The sequence below is a fragment of the Fringilla coelebs genome, assembly GCF_963513975.1.
Source record: "Fringilla coelebs genome assembly, chromosome: 1".
In the NCBI taxonomy this organism is placed as follows: domain Eukaryota; kingdom Metazoa; phylum Chordata; class Aves; order Passeriformes; family Fringillidae; genus Fringilla; species Fringilla coelebs.
The window spans coordinates 50,301,736-50,326,441 of record NC_140028.1 but is presented as its reverse complement, the minus strand read 5'-3'; the positions used below and the strand labels follow the sequence as shown (position 1 = coordinate 50,326,441).

At 40.0% G+C, this 24,706-nt stretch overlaps 1 protein-coding gene across 1 annotated transcript in view; it reads left to right on the top strand.

Moving 5' to 3' along the window:
* Nucleotides 1-24,706, top strand: part of DLGAP1 (DLG associated protein 1) — a gene marked incomplete at both ends in the record, with an annotated part of 134,530 nt that overhangs the window by 89,842 nt on the left and 19,982 nt on the right. The window contains 2 exons of the mRNA XM_084208379.1: nt 17,919-18,292; nt 21,544-21,635. Of these exons, the coding sequence (XP_084064505.1) occupies nt 17,919-18,292; nt 21,544-21,635 (466 nt within the window). The remainder of the gene's footprint in view (nt 1-17,918; nt 18,293-21,543; nt 21,636-24,706) is intronic.

Genomic DNA, 24,706 nt, shown 5'->3' with positions numbered 1-24,706 from the left:
TCAGAGCTCCACAAAAATGGAGAAAAGAGACTAAATATAAACAGGGGAAACTTTGTGCAGCAACACGCTGAAGTTGTTTAGCATCGGGATTCCTCTTGCCTAATTGGCCATCCAAAATTAGTCATCTGGGTTTGATGTTCAGTAAAGGGAGGGAGGCTGACATTGCCAAAGGGTAGTTCATCCCCCTCAAATATACCTCTTATAAGGAGGGTGGGATAAGTTACTTGACAGAGTGCCTGTGGTTTCCAGGTATTTATAGGCATTTGTACAGGTTCTCCCAGATTTTTCCTCTTTTTGTTTTCTGGATATATTTGCTAAGTGGAGTGTAAGGGTGCTTTTTATTTGTTTCAGATTCCCTTTTGCAGCAAGGAACTGAAATTATCCAGGCTGAAATTGCTCAGCACACAGAAGCTAAGTCATAACTGGGATTTTCAGACACACAGTACTGCAAAAGGACATAAACAGCATGTTGGAAAACTTCAGGCATTTTGTTCATACTCTGTGCATTGAATAGGCACTTAGACAGGGACTTTATCCTTCTGGACAATGAGGGTGACATTTACTGTGTTGTTATAGAAAGCAAAACAGCAGAGGCCCAAGGGGTCAGTGATCAAACAATGCATTGAACTCCAAAGCAAAAATATGGTGTCCTGAGATTCTATAGGAAAGGAGGAATTCAGCTGTAACCACGCCAGTTTTGGGAGGGCAGTGAGCCTCAGAAAGAGCATCTGCAAGGCTGCAATGTGAGCCTGGGCTGGGGAAGGGGCAGAAAGCTTGGAGAGAGGCCACAGTAGAAAACACAGTGAATGTTTGTCCTACAGGCAGAGAGATGTGGACATCCTGAGGTAAAGGGCTTCTTTTTCCTACGGGAAGCATGTTTTTGTTTGCCTAGATGCTTGTTAGAATGGAAAACTGTCCAGGAACAGTCAGGACAAAATCAGGAGAACAACGTGTAAGTCTGTGTGTGAGCAAGGGAGAAGGGAGTAGTATTTCTGTGAGCAGTGCTCACATGGGCACATCTAGGCTAACAAAAACTGAAAAGACAGCTATTCTCTCTTTGGATGTAATCTGAAAACCATCATTAATTAAATAATGCTGCCCTTTTATTTCCAGAGTAGCTTAAGCTGTAACAGAGTGCAATCTGTTGAATAATAAATATCCTTGTTTCATGGAATGTTCTTTAACTACATAATGATTCATGTCAAGAAGAAATCTGTGGTTCTCCTTGAGCATCTCCAAAGTTGTTTAGATTTGCCTTTTAAACAAGGTTTTAATGTAATCACTGCAGAGAAATATAATAAGACAATGGTGGTCTGCACATGGTCTGGAGACCATATTAAAATAATAAAATTATAAACCAGAGAGTTAAAACACAGGCAAGAAGAGTGCCAAGCAGACCACAAATGTGTGGCAGGAATTTCATTTGCAAACACAAGGGATGGCCCACAAAGGCTGCTCACTGATGGAAGTTTCTATGAGTTTTCACTGATTTCTCTGACATTTTGCATCCACCAAAACCTTTTGTAAGATGTGAACAGCTGGGAAGGCAGCGTGCGTGTCTGTGTGCTTTATCCCATGGGGCAGGGCAAGGATGTGAAGGCATCTCAGCAAAACCAGGTTCCCATCAACAGTGGGAGAGTAGAGCTGGTCAGTCACTGAAGCTGCCACTTGTGGTGTGTCAGCTTCCACAAAAAAATAAGTGTGCTGCATGTGATGTATTACCTATTTATTTGAATGGACAGTAGAGTGGACTCACCTGCCTGTTTCACCTGCAGTTCTGGCAGCATGAGAGGGCTGTGATAGGTGCTGCCCCTTAGGCTGGGTTACAGATACTTGGTGGCACTGGAACAGGAGTTCCTGGCATACTGGTGACCTGAGTGTTTCTGAACATACAGCTAAATTTTTACTTAACAAACAGTCCACAAATAACAAATATCCTCAAATGTTGGTCCTTATTTCAAGTTCAAAGCTGTTATGTTTTCATGAATTCCAGAGGGAAATATCTACTCTGTACAAAATACCTTTCTAACCCATAACCGACTAATAAAATATTTATAGTCTTTATATTCTATTCAATAGCACATCAAAAATTACATGGACCTCTGTGTTTCTCCCCTCCAAGGCTGTGCACTAAAATGAACACAAAATGGCTACTTTCCTTTATGCTGTAGCCTCCTTAGTGACTCATGGATTCCATCTACAACAGAAAACAGGTCTGTATCTGCATTCTGCAAGCAGCTTTCCTCTGAGCAGCCAGACAAAACCCCCAACTCTGCATGCCATCAAACAGTGGGATGTAAAAACTAGGAAGGTCATTTTATTTTCTAAGAGAAGCTAGCCTGAAAATAATTTGTGTTCTTTTTACCCTGTGTTAGACACAGATTATTAGTCTGAAAGGTGAACAAAATTCTTGTCAAGTAAATGAATCTATTCATACTTAGATGAGCTATTCTTCTGCTTTGGCAACCTGTGGAAATGGTAATCTAATCATGCCACTGTATTAGTATCCAATATGCTGAAAACTTGCAATTCATAGCTCAAGGGGAATGCGGAAGATAGTTGAGAATCCAGTAATTATAGGGCTGGTGTTAGACTGAGCAGTGAAATAACGTGCATTATTTTGCTCATAAGCAGAATATTTTTTTTAGTCCATGGTGAGCAACTGAGCTGCAGGGTTTTTGTCTTTGACAAAAAGCTGTAGGACATCTGGTGCTATTAACTATATTTCCCTCCTTGTCCCAGTAACACCTTTATAAAAATAGATGCACATGTATGTACACTTACCTTAAAGCTGAAGAAAACTTTTTCAAGAAAAAATATTCCTGAGTATATCTCCCTATGCTGGTCTGTGAAGTGAAGAGCTGAAGAGGGAACTAAGTTGCATTTGGATCCAAACCGGTCCATGCTGGGGACACTCAGCTCTTTAACCTGTGGTGTTTACCAGTTTACCTGTCAGAAAGGATCAACTGGGCTCATCCATCCTCATCTAGAAAGGCCCAGGTGACTGGCCAAGCCTTTGAAGCTCTTCTGCTCACTTCCCATAGCATTTTAGTTTGGGGGTTTTAGCCCTTTTATTACTGCAAGTTCTATGTGTTTTTATTAGTGTTGGGATTTGATCTGCATAGTCAGTGTTACAAGATACTTTGGGACTTAACATGAAAGCTGTGGATAGACCAAATAATCCCTCCCTGTGTCATATGCTGAGGAAGCTGTGAATGCTACCCAAAAGGAGCATCCCATAAAAAAACCCCAAAGATACAATTCCAAGTTTGGGAGAAAAGTATGCCTTGAAATTTGTTGCATCATGCAAGATGAGAAGAAAAGCAAAACTCAAAGGCAGAGTTGAAGATGAACATAGCTTTGCATGTGTGTGCATGGGTGGCTGGATTTATGTGTTCAGGCAGGTACAAGCACACAGGTATTTATTGTCCTTGTGGGCTCCTCTTCCTCGCCCCACACGCGGTGCCTCGCCCACCTGTCACCCTGACGCGCGTTATACAACGCGGGGTAAGATTTTCCAAACTCCCTTCCAAGAAAAATAATGCCATATTGCTTTTATTAGAAAACTGCATGTGCACAGCAACAATTCATCTAGCCCTCTGCCTCATCTGGCAAAGTGCAGAAAAGCACTGTGCAGTCAGGAACATGTGTTACTGATGCAACTGATGTTAAACTTGTCACGTAGGATGTATTTCACACATGGAAAGCTGTGGAAGGTCATGGGAAGCTCAGTTCTTGACCAAGTGGCACACAGCAGTTTAAAAAATATGAAATATAGCCTTTTTAACCCGATTTTTCTTTTGACAACATGTCTTTTATAAGGGAGAAGGAAGTAATGTGTGCTCGGCTCTCCCTAGCGAGGCTAATACCATAATCTAGGAGGTCTTACTTTTAACTTGTAAACGTGGAAGTGAGGAAAAGAAGGCTCTGGAACATTTCAGAGCAGCTTAGGACACAAACTAATGCTAACTTAAATTAGAGTGCTTTACATCCTGAAAGACTTTTAACATGCTAAGCAATGGAATGGGCTCCCTAGGGAAGTGGTGGAGTCACCATCCCTGGAAGTGTTCAAAAACCAAGCAGACGTGGCACTTCATGATAGAGTTTTAATGGGTTGGATTCTGTTGAAGGTTGTACTTGATGATCTTGAAGATCTTCTCCAACCTTCATGATTCTATGATTCTGTGCCCAACAGACCACATATGCACCCTGTTGTGTAAACATGGCAAGATTTGAAATTGTTTCTCTCTTGTAAGGTTTTGCATGTTTTTTTTCCTTTATCATTATGGAGTTGTAAATAAATAGATATTTGTTTTGCCTTATAAGAGTCTAAATTCCACTTAATGTGCTTAAAAATAGACACAAAGTGATCCACACAGGCATGTATAAAGAGCATTAAAGGTATGCTTTTCCAATTTCACATTTTAAACTTTTATGCAAAGAAAAGTATTTCTTTTTTTTTTTTAATTATGTAAAAGTATTAGGAAATAAGAAAAAAGGAAAAAAAAATCCTAGACTGGTGACTTTTTTCTTGAATCCAGAGGATTAAAAAATTGCTCACCAGAAGAAAATAGGGAGAAATAAGAAACAATCTTGTCCTGTTGAGATGACATTTTTTTCTTGATAAGCAGGTCAAATCAGCAGGTTCCCAATCTCAAAGAAAACTGCTGTGGTGGCCTACTTGGCTGTTAATATATAGCACATTCAGCACATGTATGGAAAATTCAACTGAATGGGATAACAAGAAAAATATGACTCACCCACAGGACTAAGCACTAAATTCAGGAAAACTGCTAAGAAAGTTCCTCTTCATTTTTTGAGTATATTTCACTCCTGGTGTATGAGAATTAAATAGCAGCTTTAAACACAAAAGAATGGCATTGTATGTGTAATAAGCTGCTTTGAAATTATTAAAATGTATTTGTTTGTGCTTTTTCTAATTATTGTGTAGTGCCCTGAGAAACAGAAACTAGTTCATGCACACACTTTGTTGCTGTTTTTTTCACCCAAGTCACTCAGCCAAAGTATCTTGAATATTGCCCTTTTTAGTCTTTAAAAACTGAAAGGAGTCAGACCTGCCCAACCTTTGACAGACTCTGAGGGAAACAAAGGTTGTGGGAGAAGACTGCTGGCTCAATGTGCTCTACTGCTCTGTAGCAAAGTCTTTCTAACTCTGGAAATTCTCCAGAACTGCTGAGGTTATTCCACAATAGCTCTTCATCTGGAAGCCCTTAATCTCAAATAAAAAACGGGGGTGTAGTGATTCAGTTTAAACCGCTTCCAAAACGCACAATTACTCCAGAGTAATAGCTCTTCTGGAAAGTGTCCAGCTAGCCTCAGCCCATCCTCTCAGCTGGGTGCAGTGCAGCCCTGGATGATGATGCTGTGACCTACAGCTAGGCACACTCTGTGTATCCTCTTACATCTCCTGTGATAAAAAGTAAATTATATTAATATTGTTAGTAACAAGAGCTGACTGATTTACTCACTGGAACTGATTTTAATCTTGAATTTTAATTTTTTTTTCCAGTTCACAAATTGTTTGTAAACAGTCACCATTATTGCAGATGTATTTGTTTTTCATTTGTTAACAGGCAGTTTAGGAAAAGCAGACCCTGGCCTGTGGATTATTCATCATCTGTCCATTTTAATTATTTGCTTTTTGTGCACAGTGATTGGCATTTGACAGTGATGCTGCTCAGACTTTGTAATTTGATGAGAATAACAAATAATGAGTAACCACATGTTAACCAGGCAGATAAAGGTGCTGGCGTTAAGACAGACATTCTTCAAACATCCATGCAAACAGAAATTGAGGTCATAGAAAGGTTTTCAAGCAAAGCAGAGATGAATGAAGCAGCCTGAGGTGAACCAGGCTGAGTTGTTCAGCTTAGCATCCTTGGTTTTAACAAAGATTCACAGCCATTTGTATTAGTCTGTTTGTTTGTTTATTTATTTGTTTGTTTGTTTGTTTATTTTTAATGGAACTATTTGCACAAGAGCATCCAGACTTGATTTCTTCCCCTTTCTTTCACATCTTGTAAGCCTGTGGTAGCATCCTCAATCAGAGATTTGGGTTTACCCAGTAAAGTCTCAAAAATGGATTTCCAATCCAAAGTACATACCAAGTCTATATGGGTAATATGGGGGTGTGATAAAAGGGTCTTATTAGAGGGATGACTAAGAAGAGGAAGTTTCAGGCTGGGGTAGGAAACTGTAAGGAGAAAACTCAAAAATTGGAGCCTTGGTTATAAATTTGATCTTTCTTGCATTTCATGCACGGAGAGGTCTGGAGTGTTAGCTATGTGCATGTGAAATTGTATGGATTTGTGGGATTCATTTTGTTGGCATGGCAAAGATTTTTCTTTTGGCCTTGTGATCTACAGAAAGCACTTATGTAGTCTAAAGATTCAAAAGGTCTAAATAATATGAAGTGTCAAAATTTGTTTGGGCTTGTTTGCTTTCTATTCTTGTGTCTCAAATAAATGTCTTGAGTTTATCTTTTGACTTAGCCCACCCAGAATGTCTGGGTTTATCTTTTAGCTAAGTCACTACAAAATGCATTATTCACTTTTTTACGTTTAAGTAAAGGCGAGGAACGCTAAAATTATTTTGCTGTCTAGGGGTTAGAGAAAAGGGAGATGCTAATGATGAGCACTAATTCCAAAATCTCTTGCTAAAGTAAACTGTAAGTGGAAAATAAAATGAGTGGTTTGGAGAAAGAGTTTATTCTCATGGTTCTATACTGTGACAATGCTTCTTGTCCTTGTAGAAACTGTGTAAAACAAACTCATTATTTTTGCCACTGCAGTGATATGGCACAAATTCAAGGTTTCAGGATCATGACGGCAAGTTTTAAATTTTCTGCTTCTACTGAGTGATTTCTTTTTTAATAAAAAATAAATGAACACAAAATAAGGAAAAAAGCTGTTAGACCATTATCAGGCATGCAGCTAGTGCCTCCAAGGAAGATATGGGGGTTTGTGTCTGACAAACTGTGAATCTCCTTCAAACTGTGAATCTGTATTACAGGCATTTTTTTAATAAATTGAGAAATATGTGGAAAGAAATTGCAATGCCTTTCACTCAAACCTTGCTTAAAAGTCACACAAGACTGGTCTGTCCTCTTTCATGCATGCCAGGGCTACATGAATCTTTCTGTATCTAAATCTCTTCTGGTTGCTAATTCAGGACTCCCAACAATAAGTGATTTTTATGCTCAGATTCATTGAAATTCTCTTATCTGTATGCTATAATGACTGTAAATGAGATGTCAGTATTTTTTGTGCTCAGAGCACTTGGGCTGATCATTAGGAATTTTTCACATTAAGAGTATTTTCGGCTGACTTGTTGCATTATTAAGTAGGACCCTTGTCATAAAAACAAGCAAATAGCTGAAAGGATGAGGTCATTCATGGTGACCTCAGACCTGTCACTGAGCAAGGATGTAACTTGTTCATTAGAATGTAAAATGAGAGGACAAAAATCACGGTTTGGTGTAGATTTTAATTCCTCTCAACACCAAATGTGTATTTCAAATGTATTTTCCATATGCGTTGTTCACCAAACAATTCCATTTTTTCAAGTTAATTCAAGATAAGTGCTGATATCCTCAAGTCTGTTTTACTATTTTACCTGAAATTAGGCCAAAGATAAGTATAATTTCTTGTGTAAACACTTTGTCTACATTTCCTCATTATTTGAGACAGGGTTGGATTTTCCCTCACAGTGCTAAAGGATCTGCCCTGACAGGTGACTTTTTGCAGGTCATCTGATAACCCTGTCAACAGAGGCAGAACTTTTGAGCTGGGGCATAATTCTCTCTCTCAGGTGACAAGTCACTGTTCAGCCTAGAGCACAGATTTAGCTGTAATTTTCCTTCTTTCCTCCCTTCTTCCTGCAGCAAGCAGCTCTTGCTTTTGGTTTTGATTTGATTTTTTAGGAAACACATGAGCATAATTTGCTTGTTTTAGACATTCCTGCTTGGACTGGAACACCCCAACAGTGATAAGTGTACTGAAAAATGCAGTACTAGCTGCTTAAAAACAAGTCAGTACTTCCCTGTCTGAACAGATGTTCTTGCTCAATAGGCACGTGATACTTTTCTTCCTGAAACCTGGTTTTCTACATTTATAAGGATTTTATCTATGAGAATAGCATGGTGTGCTGTTATACCTGCATAAGTTTTTCAACCCTGTCGTGTTACACTGAAATTCACAGTAAAATAGTTGAAATCAATTCTTGTGGTGCTTCATAGCACTTCATAGTAGCTAAAAAGTTGTTCCTATTGTTTTTATCAATCACATTCTTCTTTTAGTTGACATTGGCTTTTATTTTCTTGTCTTTGGCACTCGTGGAGTTTCTCCCCAACATCCATCTGATTAAAATACAGCAGCCCTTCATCATCACTGTCATTTGAATAACTTTTTAACTTGTAGACAAACTATTTAATAAAATCTTATATATCAACTAGCATAAAGCAAGATCTTCAAAACTCAAATGTTGACTTTTGAGACCATGTTAAAGAAGTAACTCCTTGGTGGCACCAAGTACTGAGAAAAAAACCCAACATTTAGTTTATTTTTAAGAGTTTAAAGAGATTTGAGTTAATTGCTGGATCAGGGGACAAAGTGCTTTCTGTTCTGAGGAATCACAACCTATACTCAGCAGCATCATAAAGTAATTTGATTAATAAAGTTGGTGGATATTGTACCAAAAATAGTAAACTCCACCTCATACAGTCTGTATTAAACACATTTGATTAGTCTCTATCAGAGCAATGACTTTCTCATTTCTTAAAATCTTCTGAACAGCCTTAGGGTTGAATAACATGCAAAAGTGGTGTACCTACATTTCTGTATTTGCTGGGTATACCAGTCCCCTAATGACTGGATGAATATAACTGTCCTATACGTGTAAGTATGTGTATTATTTTTATACCCCCCACACACACACATGTATATATACACACACAGCTGTCTCATAGTGAAGAACTTTCCTATTGTGGGTCAGCTTTGAAAATTTCATTAATAACAATACATTAGAACAATGCATGTTCATTGTGTTCTCTGGTTTAGTGTAGTTTAAAAAAAATCCCAGATATATAAAAGTAAGCAAACCATGCAGGCACAAATGAACTCAAATACAGCAACCCAGAAAACTGATTATGGTGCAGAAAATTAAATTTCACAAATTCTTACTGGGTTAAGTGATACTTATACAGTTTTTACTGGATTCAAATGGATATAACTGATAACAATGCACAGCTTGTTTGCACACCATGGCATAAAAGGAAGTCACTTTAAAATCATCAAACTGATGCAGTTGATTCAATAAATTATTTGAAAGACTCACTCTTATTCCCTTCATTTTCATTGAAGTTTAAAAAAAGACATCAACAGTTATATTCACTTCTAAATATGTCCACATCAGGGGTGGGTTTGCAGCAATTTTCACTAATTAATTTCTAAGCCAATTTAGATGCATCACTAATCAAATTCTGTGAGACCAGCTTGATACCAATGTGTGCAATAATACAGAATTCTGCTTACCCTACCTTAAGTTTATTAAGTATTCAGAAAACCACCGGGAATAAAAACAAGTAGAAACTTGTTTTCTTGCTAACATCAGCAGCAAACAAAGACAGTACATTTCCAGACTGAGGAACAGGGAACAACTTTTACAGACATTTTTTCTCATACAGAAATCACACTTTGAAATGTCAATACCCCAGCCAAGTGTTGCCTTTTGAAAGTTAGCTGCAGTGAAGAGCTTAAAAGAAAATCCTTGCCATAATGTTGAAAATAGTGATGCAACATTAATACCTAGCTAACTTAAATGCTACATGATCAGATTACTGAGAGATAATTGGCTTGCTTAAGTCTCCTCTAGGCTCACAGGTTGGTTTCTGGGATTCAGGGATTCAGAAGGGGAGGATCCTAATTATTCTTTAGGCCGTCCTCCTGTGACAAGAACTATACAACTTCAACTTGCAATTTTTCAATCAAATTTGTGACAAGCTCCTCCTAAAATGACTGACTGGAAAACTTGCTTTACCATCAGTCTGCCACCATGAAAGAATGAGACATTGGCAGCAGAGACTCAGGAAGGACAAAATGCAGTTTTTCTTAACAAAGGCAGGCGCATCACACTGTACTTGCTTCAGTAAAGATCAGGAGATCATCACTTATCTGTGGGCTCGGTTCTGCCCACACATCTGCCTTGATGCATCTCCAGGTGTGATAGGGTTTAAGCCTCCTGGATGCTCAGATATTAACTATTCCTTCTGTAACTGAAGGGACAGCATATATACAAGAGTGAATTAACATGGCCAGCACCAGTGGTTACTGCTGCATTATATATGGTAATTTCAAGAAACAGCAACTACAGTGACATGCCCAAACACAGTGGGATGTGTGGGCTCCACTATGGCACCCTGACTTCTGGCATGTTGAAAGAGCTTCTGATACAGTCTGGAAATTAGGTTTTATATTCATAGTTTGGGTGAGAATCCAAAGGCAATTTAGAAATGTAATCAAGACTCAGGTTTTTGAGTTATGAGCATCAGGAACTTGCAATGTGCACTTGTAGACAAAGTCTTTACATTCTACCATTACTCAGTGGGCAAAAGAATAAGTGATGAATTCTTCAGAGCATGCTCAATTTGAAAACTCCTAAATACACTTTCTAATACAGTGACTAGATACTTGCAGACTCTTCAACGCCCTGTGTTTCTGAAAATCTTGGGTTTGGTTCTTGTACTGTGTTTTTACATAAATATCTGTTTACATAGATGTGTCTGTATTTGGTTAGCACCACTACACATTATTTTTTTAAAAATGCACATTTTGTTTTATTAACATAATTGCCAAGGGGAAAATATGCAAATTCTGGAACTCGAAAGTGTTGCAGTAACACATAACAAAGTATTATATCAAAGTGCCAGTGAAGTTGCTTACTGGAAAATATATAGGAAAAGAATCTGATTTCATTAAGCTGAATATTATTACATTTATTTATTGTTACACATTCTTGATCTAAGTGGGATAAACGACCATATTTCACAAGGTTTTCTTTGTTTTCCATAAATTTCTTTTACAAAATTAAAGTACTGATATTCAGAAAGCTTTTTAATTTCTTACCATGATGATTTTATGTCACATAAGTTCTGAAACATAAAATACTTTTAAGTACTCTATTTTTATCTAAAATTATAAGGTTTTGTGTTTTCAATTACTGCTCCAATATTGGGGGAAAGAAAGTTTTGGCAAAGTGCAGAAAGCATTTGAATGGTTTACTAGTCTTAATTTAACCAACAGATCAAGCAGTGTTTCCCCAATTTTCTCAGAAAAAGGTGCTGTACCTGTGAAAATATGGTAAATACTTCACATGCTGACTAAAAAAGACTACTCTGCTGTACTGTTTTTCTTTTTTCTTTTCCTTCATCATGTTTCATTGCATGTAGAGGTTGATATTCTGTATCAGTGACCTTCTACCATGACTGTACTGAAACATTTGAATCTTCAAATCTATAGGAGAGACTCTGTCCTGAACAGACCCACATCCTTATCCTTGAAGTTCTTGTTGGTGTTTTTCCAGATGCTTTGTTTTTAGGGGTTAGGGGCAAGGCCAAAACTGTTTCTCTTCTGATTTTTCTCAGCCTGACTGAATTTCAGCAGGTATATATGATACCTGTGTGCATATATCTATAAATAAAGCCAAGTGCTAATTGCTTGACACCAGTAAAGTTCACAAGTTTTGGGACTTAAACATTATAAGCCATCAGCGATCCACTCTGGGTAATAACTTTCAGTTAAAGTGAAATCTTTTGTGCAGAGATTCAGTTGCTTATAGACTCCTGACTTTTGGGCCACAAGAGTTGAATTGCTTAAGTTGTGTGCTGTTAATGTACTGGTCATTTTTATAGAGAGAGAAGTTCAGCAGCAGCTGTGTAGTACAAGGAGTAAAGTGGGTCTCCTAGGAAGCCTACATGCCCTGGATTTTGTCCGTGCATCCATAATTTATGATAATATCCTAGTGATAAACTGCATTTAGCAGACGCCTTTGGCTGCCTCACCTGTTCTCTGCAACAATAATTCAGCTTCCCTGGGAAAGCAATTAAGCTTCTGACTGGCATCAGCAGCTTCCAGCAGAAGAAATTAAAAGGAGAAAAAAATCTGCTGGAGAAATATTCACCTGTCATCCATTGGGTATGCACATGCAGATTTTCCAACTCAATTCATTTGAAATGCAAGATGAGCCATACTTAGTCTCACCTTCAGGAGATCCTTCACTGTATCCAGCCGGGAAACTGGAGGCACACGACTTGCAAACAAAAATGTCCACACTTATGAAAAGTCACCAGCAACGGCTTTAAACCTCCGAGTACATGGGATATTAAGTGTGTGGTGCAACTGTGTGCCATAAAAATAGTTTAAACACTTTGTATAAATTTCTGTAGGATTTTAGGTTTTTTGTTTTGCCTGCTTCCTAAGCCAGTGAAGCTTAGGCTTTCATCAAATAAGGTATCAGCTTGGCAGTGAGGGAGGTCTGGAAAAAGCATGGCCTTGGCAGAATTCCTGATGGTGTGGTATCTAGATTTCAGTAGTTCTCATTTGGGATAATGACATCCATAACTCACTGTGGTATTATTCCCTCGGGCAGTTTAAAACTTCTTATAAAAATCTTTGCTTCAGTTTTGTAATAGTAAATCTCTACATCCTCAGAAACCATCTGCTTAGTTTTTTATTAAGATAATGCATGCTCCTTTTCATACCAATTTTTTGCATGTAAAAATAACTATACAGGATCTGAAACTCTACTTTCAAGCATTCCCCCCAAATCTCAAAAAAATAAGGAAATATGTGTATGATTTGAGTCCAACAAGCCAAATCAAGCACTGGCCCTCTAAACCCAGAGGCTGCAGTACTGAAGCTTAGGTCTGCTGAGATCTGCCTATATCTGTGTTTTGTATGGCAGTTGTGTGGGGTGCAAGGGCACCACTGTTATCACACCCATTCAACAGACAGTAAATCAGAAGACTGAGGCCCATCTGTGCAGCGTGGAAGAACTCATGCTTTTTATCCTCATACTTAGTTGTGTGCGAGTTAGAATCATTGACTCATAGAATGGTTTGGGTTGAAAGTGATCTTAAAGATCATCTCGTTCCAATCCCCGTGCCATGGGCAGGAACACCACCCACTAGACCAGGTTAATCAGGGTCCCATCCAAGTGGCTAGCCTTGAGCACTTCCAGGGCTGGTACATCTCTAAGTTCTCTGGACAACCTCCAGTGTCTCACCACCACTGGAGTCAATTCTGCTTAGCATCTAATTTAACCCTGCCCTCTTTCAGTTTAAAACAACTGTCCTTGTCCTGTCACTATCTGCTCATATAAAAAATCCCTCTCCCTCCTTCTTAAGATACTGGAAAGCCACAGTGAGGCCTTTGTGGAGCCTTCTCCAGGCTAAACATCCCCAGCTCTCTGAGCCTGCCTTCACAGGAGAGGTGCTTCAACCAATTTATCATCTCCATGGCTCTCCCCTGGATCCACTCCAACAGGTCCTCATCTTGTGCTGAGAAAGTTGTGTCCTTTGTTGCTCCTTTCAAACTGTGGGGTTTGTGCTTTCTCTCAGAAGAAACACTATTATTTTACTTGAATTTGTGCATTCATTTATTCTTGTTAATCAATTTTATATAGGACTACCAAGTTAGAAAGCTATTACTGATGTGTCTCATCACCTGAACTGTTCAAAGCACTGCATGAATTTGATCCCTTCACAAATACTAATCTGCCATGGGGTTCTCCTGAGCACCCATTCACTCAGTTAAAAATTTGTGTTTGCATGCTGATGTTTATTCCTGAGGGCTCATCTCCCCTAGTGAGCATGTTTAAACAACTGAAGTACAATGAAACATTCAAATTCAAGCCTTTATTATTATGCAATCTGGGATTATTTTTTTTATCATTAGACTTCCTTCTGAACTGGGTGGTTGACACTCCCTGTTCCAAATTCCTGTCCCATGAGCTAGTTGTTTGGAAATACTGGCTAGGAAGACAAAAACCATGGCTTCTTCTTTTTTTTTTAATCTGAAGAAAGTGGTTTTTTTCACTAGGTGTTTGGGATTAAACTGTAACCTGAAGGCAGTACACAGAAATAGGGTAAAGATCAAAAGGAAATGGAGAACATAACTTGGAGGACTGGTGCACTGGAAACAGTGAGCCTGATTCAAAGTGGTCTGGCTGTCTGAGGATTCTTGTGCATGACTTAACTAGTTTCTGGATTAAACCTCGCATATGCCCTAGGAGAGGAATTTGTACCTGCTTCAGCAGCATGTGCTCTCTGGAAAAAACCGTGGAAACTAGTCTATGTTGTGTCAAACTGAGGTTCTTTTACTATTCAGAAGAAGAGATTTCTGATTAACTCCATATCTAAACAATTTTAATGATTCACGAGACTACTTTGACTTGACTCTCCAGTCAGATCAGTTCCCGTACAGAACTTCACTCCTTGATCTACGTCCAAGAACATATTTATGAGGGAATTTATACAGCCCTTTAAATTCACTTCCTTATGTGAATTAAACTAGCTTTCATAATTTGAAAGTTCCCTGTGTGTGAAGTGAGGATTCCTCCAAAGTTTTCACGTGTCCTGTGGTCCTGTGGTGCTCTCCCTCGGGGTCCTCCTGCCGGGCAGTCTGTGCCGCGGGAGAGCTGGAGAGGTGAGAGCAGGGGAAAACGCCGCACGGATGGGCTCTCCCTGCACCGACTGAATGCTCAGGCTCTCCCGGCTGCACAAGGACAGCGCCAGCCTTTTGACAATTCTCTTGGGGAGGACTCGTTTTGTTTTTCGGGCAGCTTAGCATTCAAAATACCGTGGCCACTTGAACAGCCGCAGATGCTTCAAGTTGCCCTGACACAGGCTGCCGGGCACTTGAGCGCGCACGAAGAAGAGCTGCTGCCCCGAACGACTCTCACTGCCGTGCCTCAGGGTACCGGAGGGCCCGGCCAGCTCCAAGGCTCTCATTGCCGTGCCTCAGCGGCTCGGAGGGCCCGGCCAGCTCCAGGGCTCTCACTGCCGTGCCTCAGCGGCTCCGAGGGCCCGGCCAGCTCCAAGGCTCTCATTGCCGTGCCTCAGCTCGGAGGGCCCGGCGAGCTCCAGGGCTCTCACTGCCGTGCCTCAGGGGCTCGGAGGGCCCGGCCAGCTCCGGCGTTGGGAGCAGCTGCCTCCGACAGCGGCGGGGGCCCCGCATTGTTTTTGTGTCGTTTCTGCAGAGGAGAGGCAGGAGCTTACATCATTTCCAGTAATGAAGTGCCTGGGGTTCTTTTATGACTTGCACACTCTGCTTCTCTGGAGCTGTACAGTATGTGCTGCGTGACTCCAGGAAACCGAGGATTTGTTTTGACTTGCTAAAAGAACGTTTTGCTATTTCTCTTTACAATTTCACCATGTGACTTGTCAATTCTCTCCCCCTCTTAAGAATAACTTCAGATTTAATTAGCTGAGTGCAAACATCTTTCATGGCGGTGTGGATTATACTCCTCATTGAGTACATTTACCAACAGAATGAAAGACAACTTAATCAGGCAATTCTGTATTTGTACTGCTGTGTCCAGAGAACATGGTAGCTGTCAATAGACAGTTGCTATTGACTTTCTTTCTAGTGCAGGATGCCCAGTGATGTGGGGAACCGTCTTGTTAAGGCTTGCTTTTTGGTTCTGATGCTCTCTCTCCTACCTAAGACACCTTTTCAAGTGTGTTTCATTATTATTTCCTTCTCTGCTCTGTAAGAAAAACAAGGCTTATGTGCAATGCTGGGATGTACTGAAGGTGCTGGCATGTCCCCAGAAGCTCCCCAGTACCTTTCCTAGCATATTTTAAATGGTACAATTTATACTTTGCTGAATTGCAAAGTGGCATTGGTCATGAACCTTTATTAGACAAGTTTGGCAGCAGCTTCCCAAAGTGTTACCTGGACATATGTGTGTGTGTGTGTTTGTGTGTGTGTGTGTGTGTGTTCCACAACTCGGAGAACATTCTTCTGACCATGAACCACCCACAATATTTCTAGGGTATCCCAAGTCAAGCAGCAACATCCACAGTTCTCCATGAGTCCTGGAGTACATGACTGTGCTGCAGCAACAGCAGCTGGTTTACCTGCCTGTGCTGGCACAACAAATGCTCTTTGACAGGACCAAAACCAGTGACAAACAGCAAAATATTTATAATCTCCTTTGTAATACTGTCATCCTTTCTGTTAGTTCCAGGTATTGACCTTGTCATGAGCACTTTATAAAACACCATTAACTCTATTAACTGTTCACTTCCCCAGAGTTAAAATTTGACAAGTCCATTTTTAGCCATCTCTTCTCTCAGAGATACCGTGGTTTCAGTTTGGTTCTTCAGAAGTGAATCATAGTTTCAAAACCCTCACTACCTGAAACACTCTTTTTTTTTCCATTAGTATTCAACATGTTTAACATGGGTTCAGACATGTTATCAGAAACTTATACTAGAGTCCTTTAAAAAAGTCCTGTGTGATTTCATGCCCTGGAAACACCTTTCACACTGTAACTATTCCTGCAGCTATGGGGAGATATGAGGCATATGGATGTGAGCTAGTCAAATTAATACCATAATGGCTTCTGGCTCGACAAGCAGGTACAGTGCAAACAGAGAGCAGAACAGCTGTAGCAGAGTTACCTTTTATGTGGGTGGCATAGATGTCTGCCAGTTAAAATGATCTGATGAATCATTTCTTGCCATATGATTACTGTTAATAAGAATTTATGTTAACAAGCTTGTGTCTGAACTTTGCACAGGTTCATGCCTGCATTTTATTTTGTTAAAAAATAGAGCATATAATGGTTGTTTTTTGTTCTTAATGGGTTTTCTTTCCTCCCTTGAAAGCATTCCAGGACTTCAGTAATGCAGAGCTGCCAACTAACCCTTAAAGGAAGACGTTTTAATCTCCATGTAGTGCCTTCTGTATATAATTCTGTATATACAGAACAATAGTTTAACCTGGGAATCTCAAGCTAAGCTTATAACTCCACATAGCAGCACTTACAAAGAGAGTGTGGCCTTCAAAATATGAACTTTTATTAAAGTCTTTGTTATTGCAAACATTTATACCTACACTTTACCACTGACTGACAGGTTTTAGCTATTGACTACATTACACTAACTCCCTGTGTGTAAAATTAAGCAACTTTTTTTTCCAGAACTGATGTTTTATTTATGGTGAGAAATTAGGCGTGGCAAAATGTTCTTTTAAATGTGTCCTCAATAACTTACAAAGCATTTCAAAGTATTTGAGAATTGTGTGCCATAAGTGAGACATTTTATAGAGAGAAATACACAAGTCCAAGCATGGTGAGTGTTAACAAACGTTGATAAAGGATTATTTGAGAATCTCTCTCTCATCAGAAAAATGTGGTTTGAAATTCTGCATATAGTAGGACAGGGTATAGAGACAGAAAAAAATTGCAATAAAATTGCTTGAAATACAGTTTTGCTGGGATAAGTGGTTGGAGACATCATCCTTGTGAATCTTGTTTGGGAGCCATAAGCAGAATAAATGTTTTGGTGGAAGGTCTTGTTCCCGTGTAACTTAGGACAGTTAGAAGAAAATATATTGAGGAAAACAGTCCTAAAAAGACTAAGGAGGAACTTGGCAAATAGATACTCCCAGTTTGCCCTACTAGCAATTCTGCCACTCACACAGGAGGAATAGAAGACACTGATAAGCAAGGCATTACACTGGCACTTAGATTGACTTTTGGGGGCTCTTTGGCTAACAGCCTGCTCCTCACCTTTGCTCTGTCCATGTTTATTGATGCTTTGAGATCACATTTACACCCATTTGCCCCATTTTTTCACCATCAGTTAAACAAGAACTTTGCTATGTTTTTTCCAGTGTCATCCTGCATTACCACCTACAAGAAGACACCACCTCCAGTCCCACCGAGAACTACCACCAAACCCTTCATTTCCATCACAGCCCAGAGCAGCACGGAGTCTGCTCAAGATGCCTACATGGATGGGCATGGACAGAGGGGAGATATCATCAGCCAGTCTGGACTTAGCAACTCCACGGAAAGCCTGGACAGTATGAAGGCACTGACGGCTGCTATTGAAGCTGCCAATGCGCAGATCCACGGCCCTGCAAGCCAACATGTAGGGAACAATACTGCCACTGTCACCACCACCACAACCATTGCCACTGTTGCAGTAGAAGATAGGAAGAAGGACCACTTCAAGAAAAACAGATGCTTATCTATTGGAATACAGGTACAGTACATGACATGCATTATATGCTTGCCGTTGTTTTGGATTCCTACATCTGTTTTACTGCTCATTATACAGTGTTTTGTGTATTTTTCTTCTTGTCCTGACAGGTACCTATGTAGAACTTGCACCAGCATAATCATTCTGCATGGTACTAATGATGTTTTCCTAATTTATCATAAATACATCAGATGCAAGCATTTGTTTGAGTCTCTGTGCTGCTTGTTATTCAGCTCTGTTAAATTACACACATGAGCACTAATCTATGAATCATAACACAGCAGGGGTCAGAAAGGCATGAATTAAATCATTGAAAGGGAATGTGTAAAACAATGATTTACATTACACTACCACCAAAAAAATATTTTCATCCAGCCTCACTGAATTAATTGTTGCTGCTTATTCATGCATTTCATCATGACTGGTAGCCACTTGAATGAGGCAGCATTGTTCCTATCTCAGCCTCAAGAACAGAAGATAAGTTCCTTCTGATTTGCCCTTGTTAAAGAAAATTACATTTTGTTACCTCTAGTGGAATGAAAGAAGAAAACTAACCCTGCCAAAGTTCATTCATGTTTACAGAAAGGACAAGAGTAAATAAACTAGTCTCGTGTACTCTGCTTTCTTAATTTATCTTTTCCACCCCCTATTTCCCTCCCCCCCCCCCAAAAAAAAAAAAAAGATACGCATAGGACCCCCAACTATCTGTTTGTAGAATTAGCTTTTGTAACAAAGTGCTTGAACTTAAAATCTACTGAGAATCAACACAAGTTTTGACAGGAGATGAATCTCTACCAAATACAACAGCAATCTGCAGCTTATCAGCCTTCACAGGAAGACATGATTTTTTTTCTTGCAGAAGGTGGTTGTAAGTACAGCACCATGTGCCTGGACAGGCTTATCTGATTAGTAAAGTCTAAGAATTTACCATGAAATCTCTACATCACCCTGATGAGATAGATGAGCGGTGCTGTGCTGAAGTAAGCCATCCCAGGGGTAGCTGCTGGAGAAGCTGTGACTTTTCTCTCAGTTCTTCTTGGAAGGGCAATAATAACTATTGCCTGTGGGTTCAGTTCACTGCCTTTGTTGTAGACTTTTGCTGCTTCATAGCTGTTTGTTTTGGGTATAAACTGAAAGAAGGGCTGATGATCAGTGTTACACACAGGAGAAAGATCCAGGTGGGACAGGGATAGAGAAAAACTCTGTAATATATTCTCATTCCCAGCCAAGCCTAAGATGCCATTATATTATTCAATCCCTTATTTCACTAATCCAAGAAACCAAGACTTCTTAGCAAAGACCCTGCAAAACAATGGGTACAAGGAAATAATTTCCATGTTTACAGAAGCCAAAATGAACCATGGTAATGTGAATCACCGTTCTTGCGAGACCATCTCCCTGCTATCTCTTCTTAAAGTAGTTACAAGTAACAAGTGCTGCTTTTGAAAGGTATAGAGGCCTCAGTTTCCTGAGATCTGAAGAAAACAGAGCTCCATATGCTTTTCAAGCTTTTGACAATCTCCCTCTTAAACCTTGAAGTTTACAGATGACCAGTATAACCACATGAAACAACCATGAAATCTGGGGATGCTACGTGAGAGTCTGCCAAGGCAGGCTTTGTGTACAAACCAATGAAGATGTGGTACAAACCATCTGAAGCTAGGATGACATGAAGCGAAACCTTCAGCAGTGATGCAGCCTTACAGGATTCCTGCCTGTGTGTGGTGCCACCCTCACAGCTGTGCACATCAATGAGCTTTTTAGAGTCAGACAGGCTTCACAGATAAAAGAAACTGACTTCACTAGTCTGCTGTCTGATCCATTTTGCAGCATCGTTGCACAAGCAGTCATGCTGGTACAGCTGAAGGGGTAGTGTGGGAGTAGAAATACCTTAAGATAGGTGCTGATGCCAGAAATTACTTCTCTTACAAACAACTGCCTTAAAGGAGGGAGGTACACTGTCAGTCCTCTGACTGGCAGTAGTCAGTCTCTCTTCACTGAGTAAAAGAAGCCTAGTCCAGGCTTAGTCTGAACTCAGACCAGGTATACACCTTGATGATAGTTCAAGCCATCTCTGTGGAGCAGGACAAGCTGCAATTACTGCAGGTATATTCTTGGTTTTCTTTCTCCTCTGCCAAATGAACCTAGTGTGCACTTCTGGTGAACCTCCATGTGCGTCCTCTACACCTGTCAGTCACTCTTAGGACATTGCAAGCCTTTGCTGTAAATCTGCTGAGCAAACAAGCAAAGTCAAGCAAAGAAAAACCCTTCCATCAAAAGGTTGCTTCACTCTGTCAGTTATGGGATTTAAGGTGTATTTATCTCCCCAGAACCCCAGTATGAAGGAAGTACTTCACCTCACAGAACAGCTTCTGTAACTCCCATCCCTCACTGAGCACTTTCCCTGCACAGGTTGGTCAAGTGGCTCTCAACAAGAAGTTGCTGGTGGAACAGCCACTACAGTTGGATATTTTGCACACCCATGGTCAGTTTGAGGCTACAGGTCACTTCACAGCACTGCTATGGACCAAAACTTCTGTCTGCTGGAAAATGTTTTTCTTGTATGACTATCCATATTATATATAGCATTGGAAATTAACAACTACACTGATTGAACCCAGAATATTGTGATTTTGTTCGAAGACACATCTGTGGTTAAATTTTAACTTTATACTATTGGCACAAATCTCCTCATGGAGCTGGAGCTGGAGATGTGGTATTAAGTTCCAGCCTGTGCTCCTGGGAACCACCTGTTTGCAAGATGAAGCAGTAAAGAAAATGAATCTAAGACTCATATCTGCTTTCTTAAAATCTTTTCTCTGCAGTGCTCTGATCTGAGGCACTGACATTTAAACAAAATAAACACCTGATTTTGATACGAGTTCACATGCACATGCACGTACAGATAGAAGGTAAAATCAAACTGTGAGGCACAATACCTGGAGTTACAGCTGCTCAGTGATGAGCTCTAACAAATGTGAACATCCAGCTTCCATAAAATAACAGATAAATCCATCTGCATGTTGCAGGCTGAATATTGTCTTACTAGAAATGCTTTATAGAGTAAGAATAATGAATATTCACTAATAACATCAGAAAAGAGCACACCACAGGGAAACTGGACTAGATGAAGGAACTCAGGTACAAGCTCTGTGTGCAGACACTCAGTAGTTAAGGTGCATAGAAACTGCAAGTAGCCAGCTGATATCTCTGCTAAAATACATTCTAATTACCTTTCATGTTTTGGGTTTAAGGTTGATGGTGCTGAAGAATCCACTATACCAGGTGATAATAAAGCAACCAGTAAGTTCCAGTCCATAGGAGTTCAAGTAGAGGAGGAGAAGTGGTGAGTAAAAGTTAATACTGTTTTTCTAAAGTAAATAATTATGCCACAACTAATTTTTAAGAGCCCTAGTTCCTGCACACATGACCACATAAACCTGCTTCCTGGATGAATTGTTAGATCAGCCAGCTGAAAAGTTGAGTCTTATAATTGTTGTAGCTCTTGTTTTTCAGAGAAGATTTTTCAGGACCAGTGAGAAAAATGGAAGGGAAGTGCCACATATTTTGAGGTCTCATATACTTTTAATAAACTCTTTTTTCCCAGAAAATCTACCTAAACAGTGGACAGTGTTGCAGCTGGAGTGTTAGTATTGGGATGGCTGCATAGAACTGATGAGGACAAGTTTACCTTGTTTTTCAGCAGAATAATTTCAGCCACATGTAGCAGTGCAGTGGCAGAGCCAAACTGAATGCTTTTACTCAGGTATCTCACCTAGACATCTCTGCATTACAATTGCTCCCTTGCAAAAAAATTGCTGTGATTACAAAGCAAGCCTGTAAAACTCTGTTCTCCCTACAATCTGCAGTATATGCTGAGTTAATAAACAAATAGCCTCCAAGAAAAAAAAAAAATTAAAAGAGAGAATAAACTAGAGCAGCTGTCTTCAAGGGTTATGTTTCTTTTCTGATGACAAACCTGCAGGTGCATTGTAGGGCAGCATAACTGTGCATAACACTTGGGACACAAACTTTTTGAGAGCGTGGCCACAACTGCAAATCTAATTTCCTTCCCAAAACTGGGCTCAGTGGCTGAAGAAAAGCCAGACTCTCCGCTTGCCTTTGAGTGTGCAGGCCTGCCCAGTGTTGCTGCGACTCCAAGCACCCACACAAGTCTTGCTTCTCTTTTCTCAGGCCCCTTGGGCACAGTGTGACTTTTGAATGCTGGGGCCACATCCTTGATAACTCTCAGTACCTCCTGTGTCATAGGCAAAGCCTCGGTGCAGTATGACTTGTCAGTGAGGGAAGTTATCCTTGTGATTTCTCCAGAAAAAAACTGGGTGCAGCAAATCTGAGCTGACAAAATTCAGGCCCTTTCCCCTTCTCTGGCCTGCTGACTGCAGGAGCCAGTGGATATGTCCATTTTCACACTATTTTTTTTCCTACATCTGCTAAAAATACTCAAAAATAGCAGGTGTCTCTACACCATTTTCAATTCAACCACATCTCCCTGTAAAATAGCAGAGCATTTTCCTGTGGTTTTAAAAGACTAAAGTGATTTCAGCAAAAAGAAATGTGATTTTGCAATAACCCTGCTAGGCTGTTACCAAGTTCCTCATTAACCTGCTAAAACATCTCTTGCTGGCAGACATTTCTTTATGTGTTAGACCTTAGCCCCATTTACCCTCAACTCTTCCAGCACTAGATAAATGAGCACATTAGAATGGATGCTGAAGGACCATTTCACTTCAGCCTGGGCACAAAGGAAATAACTACCCCAAAAGCCCAACCCTCCCCCTCCCCGCAAAGAAAGAAAGAAAGAAATGGCTGTTTGTAAATACCTTACTTCCAAAGTCCTCTTTCTATGGCAGTTTTTATTGCTCCAGAGGAAAAGGTAAGATTTGCCTGTGAGAGTCTTCCCTGAGAAAGCAGTATTTCTGCATTACTGACTGACAGCAGTGTTTGGGGATTTCCTTGCTGATAAAGTTGAGGTTGCTGCTGTTTGGAGCAGAGGGAAAGCAGCAATCTATCATGGACTTTCAGAAGTGAGCTGCCTGATAAAGGACAGCCCCTAATCCTTAGAAAATGAGTGCACTCAGGACACAAAGGGCTTGTCATCACAGTTGGGCACTCATACTCCTTTTTTTTCCCCCCCATAACACAGCAGAGCACAATGTATTGATTATCTGTTACAGGAATAGAATTGTAAATAAAGTACATTCTTCACTGTCCCTTCACCAACACATCTGCAAAGCCTAAGAAAAGCCCTTTTTAGCTGGATCTTTGAGAAATTAATGTCTTTAAAAATATTCCAGAAATACTAAATAAATGTAAAATGAGAAGAATGATACAGCAGGAAGGATAAATACAGTAAATTGATTATGTTTCCTTGATAGTCTAAGCTATTAATTACACTGTTACAAAACAATAAAGCTCTTTGCCTAATGCACCAAAAGCCTACCACAACTTTCAGTCTTCTTCTTGGCTTCCTGCTCTTTCCTTCCCCTTTTCCTCATCTCATACGACTGTGATTCTCACACCAGGGAGTCTTACCTCCTCATGTCCTTTTAAATATTCCTTCATCTGTGTTTGGACCAGGTAAGCAAAACGCTTTGCCTCCGTTTCTTGGCCTAAGTAATTCAAAAACAGAACATCTTCACAGGACAGCTCTCTCTCTTCAGTCTTCCATCTCGCCTCAGACCTTTCATTGGCCCTTCACTTTCTCATGGGCCTCCTGCCAAGACAAATGCCTCAGTCCTCCTCCTCCTCTTGTACTGCTCAAAGGATAAATGTGCTTCCTGCTACCTGACCACATTACAACTGGATCCTTTGCTGTTTATGTTATCCTCAGTTTTTATGCTGCTGGTTCTCAATAATATTTTTCAGCCCCATTCCCTAACTGCAGGTCTGTGATTTCTAGCGTTTATAGAATAACTCTGTCCAGTCATTCCCTTGGAGAGAAATTGGTATGCCTTTCTTTCAGCCTCATGATCTTATGGCTGTTAATCTTTTATCTTGCACCTGACCTTCCCCATGATGCTTACAAAACCTGAACCAAAATGTTTTTCCCTTTTTCCTTCCAGGGCAGTTTTGAAAAGTGTACCTAATGAAACTCATCCGTACAATTTCAGGGCACTTCAATTTCTGTCAATTTCTGTTTGTCCTTTCTTTTTACATGTAACTTCTTCTTGACCTCAAGAGACCACCCTCCTCACTTAGAGAAGATAATTGAGTTGTTAAAAGTCAACCAGTTCTACTGAAGCAGAAAAAAAAGAAATAATTTATTCTGCCAAAAACAATTAGCATGCATTCTTCTTGAACAAGGAGTTTTCAGTCCCATGGCTCTGTAATCAGTTTTAGTCTCTCTTGCAATTTATCTTGCCTGCCCCAAGATCTCCTCCTATTACATTCTCACCT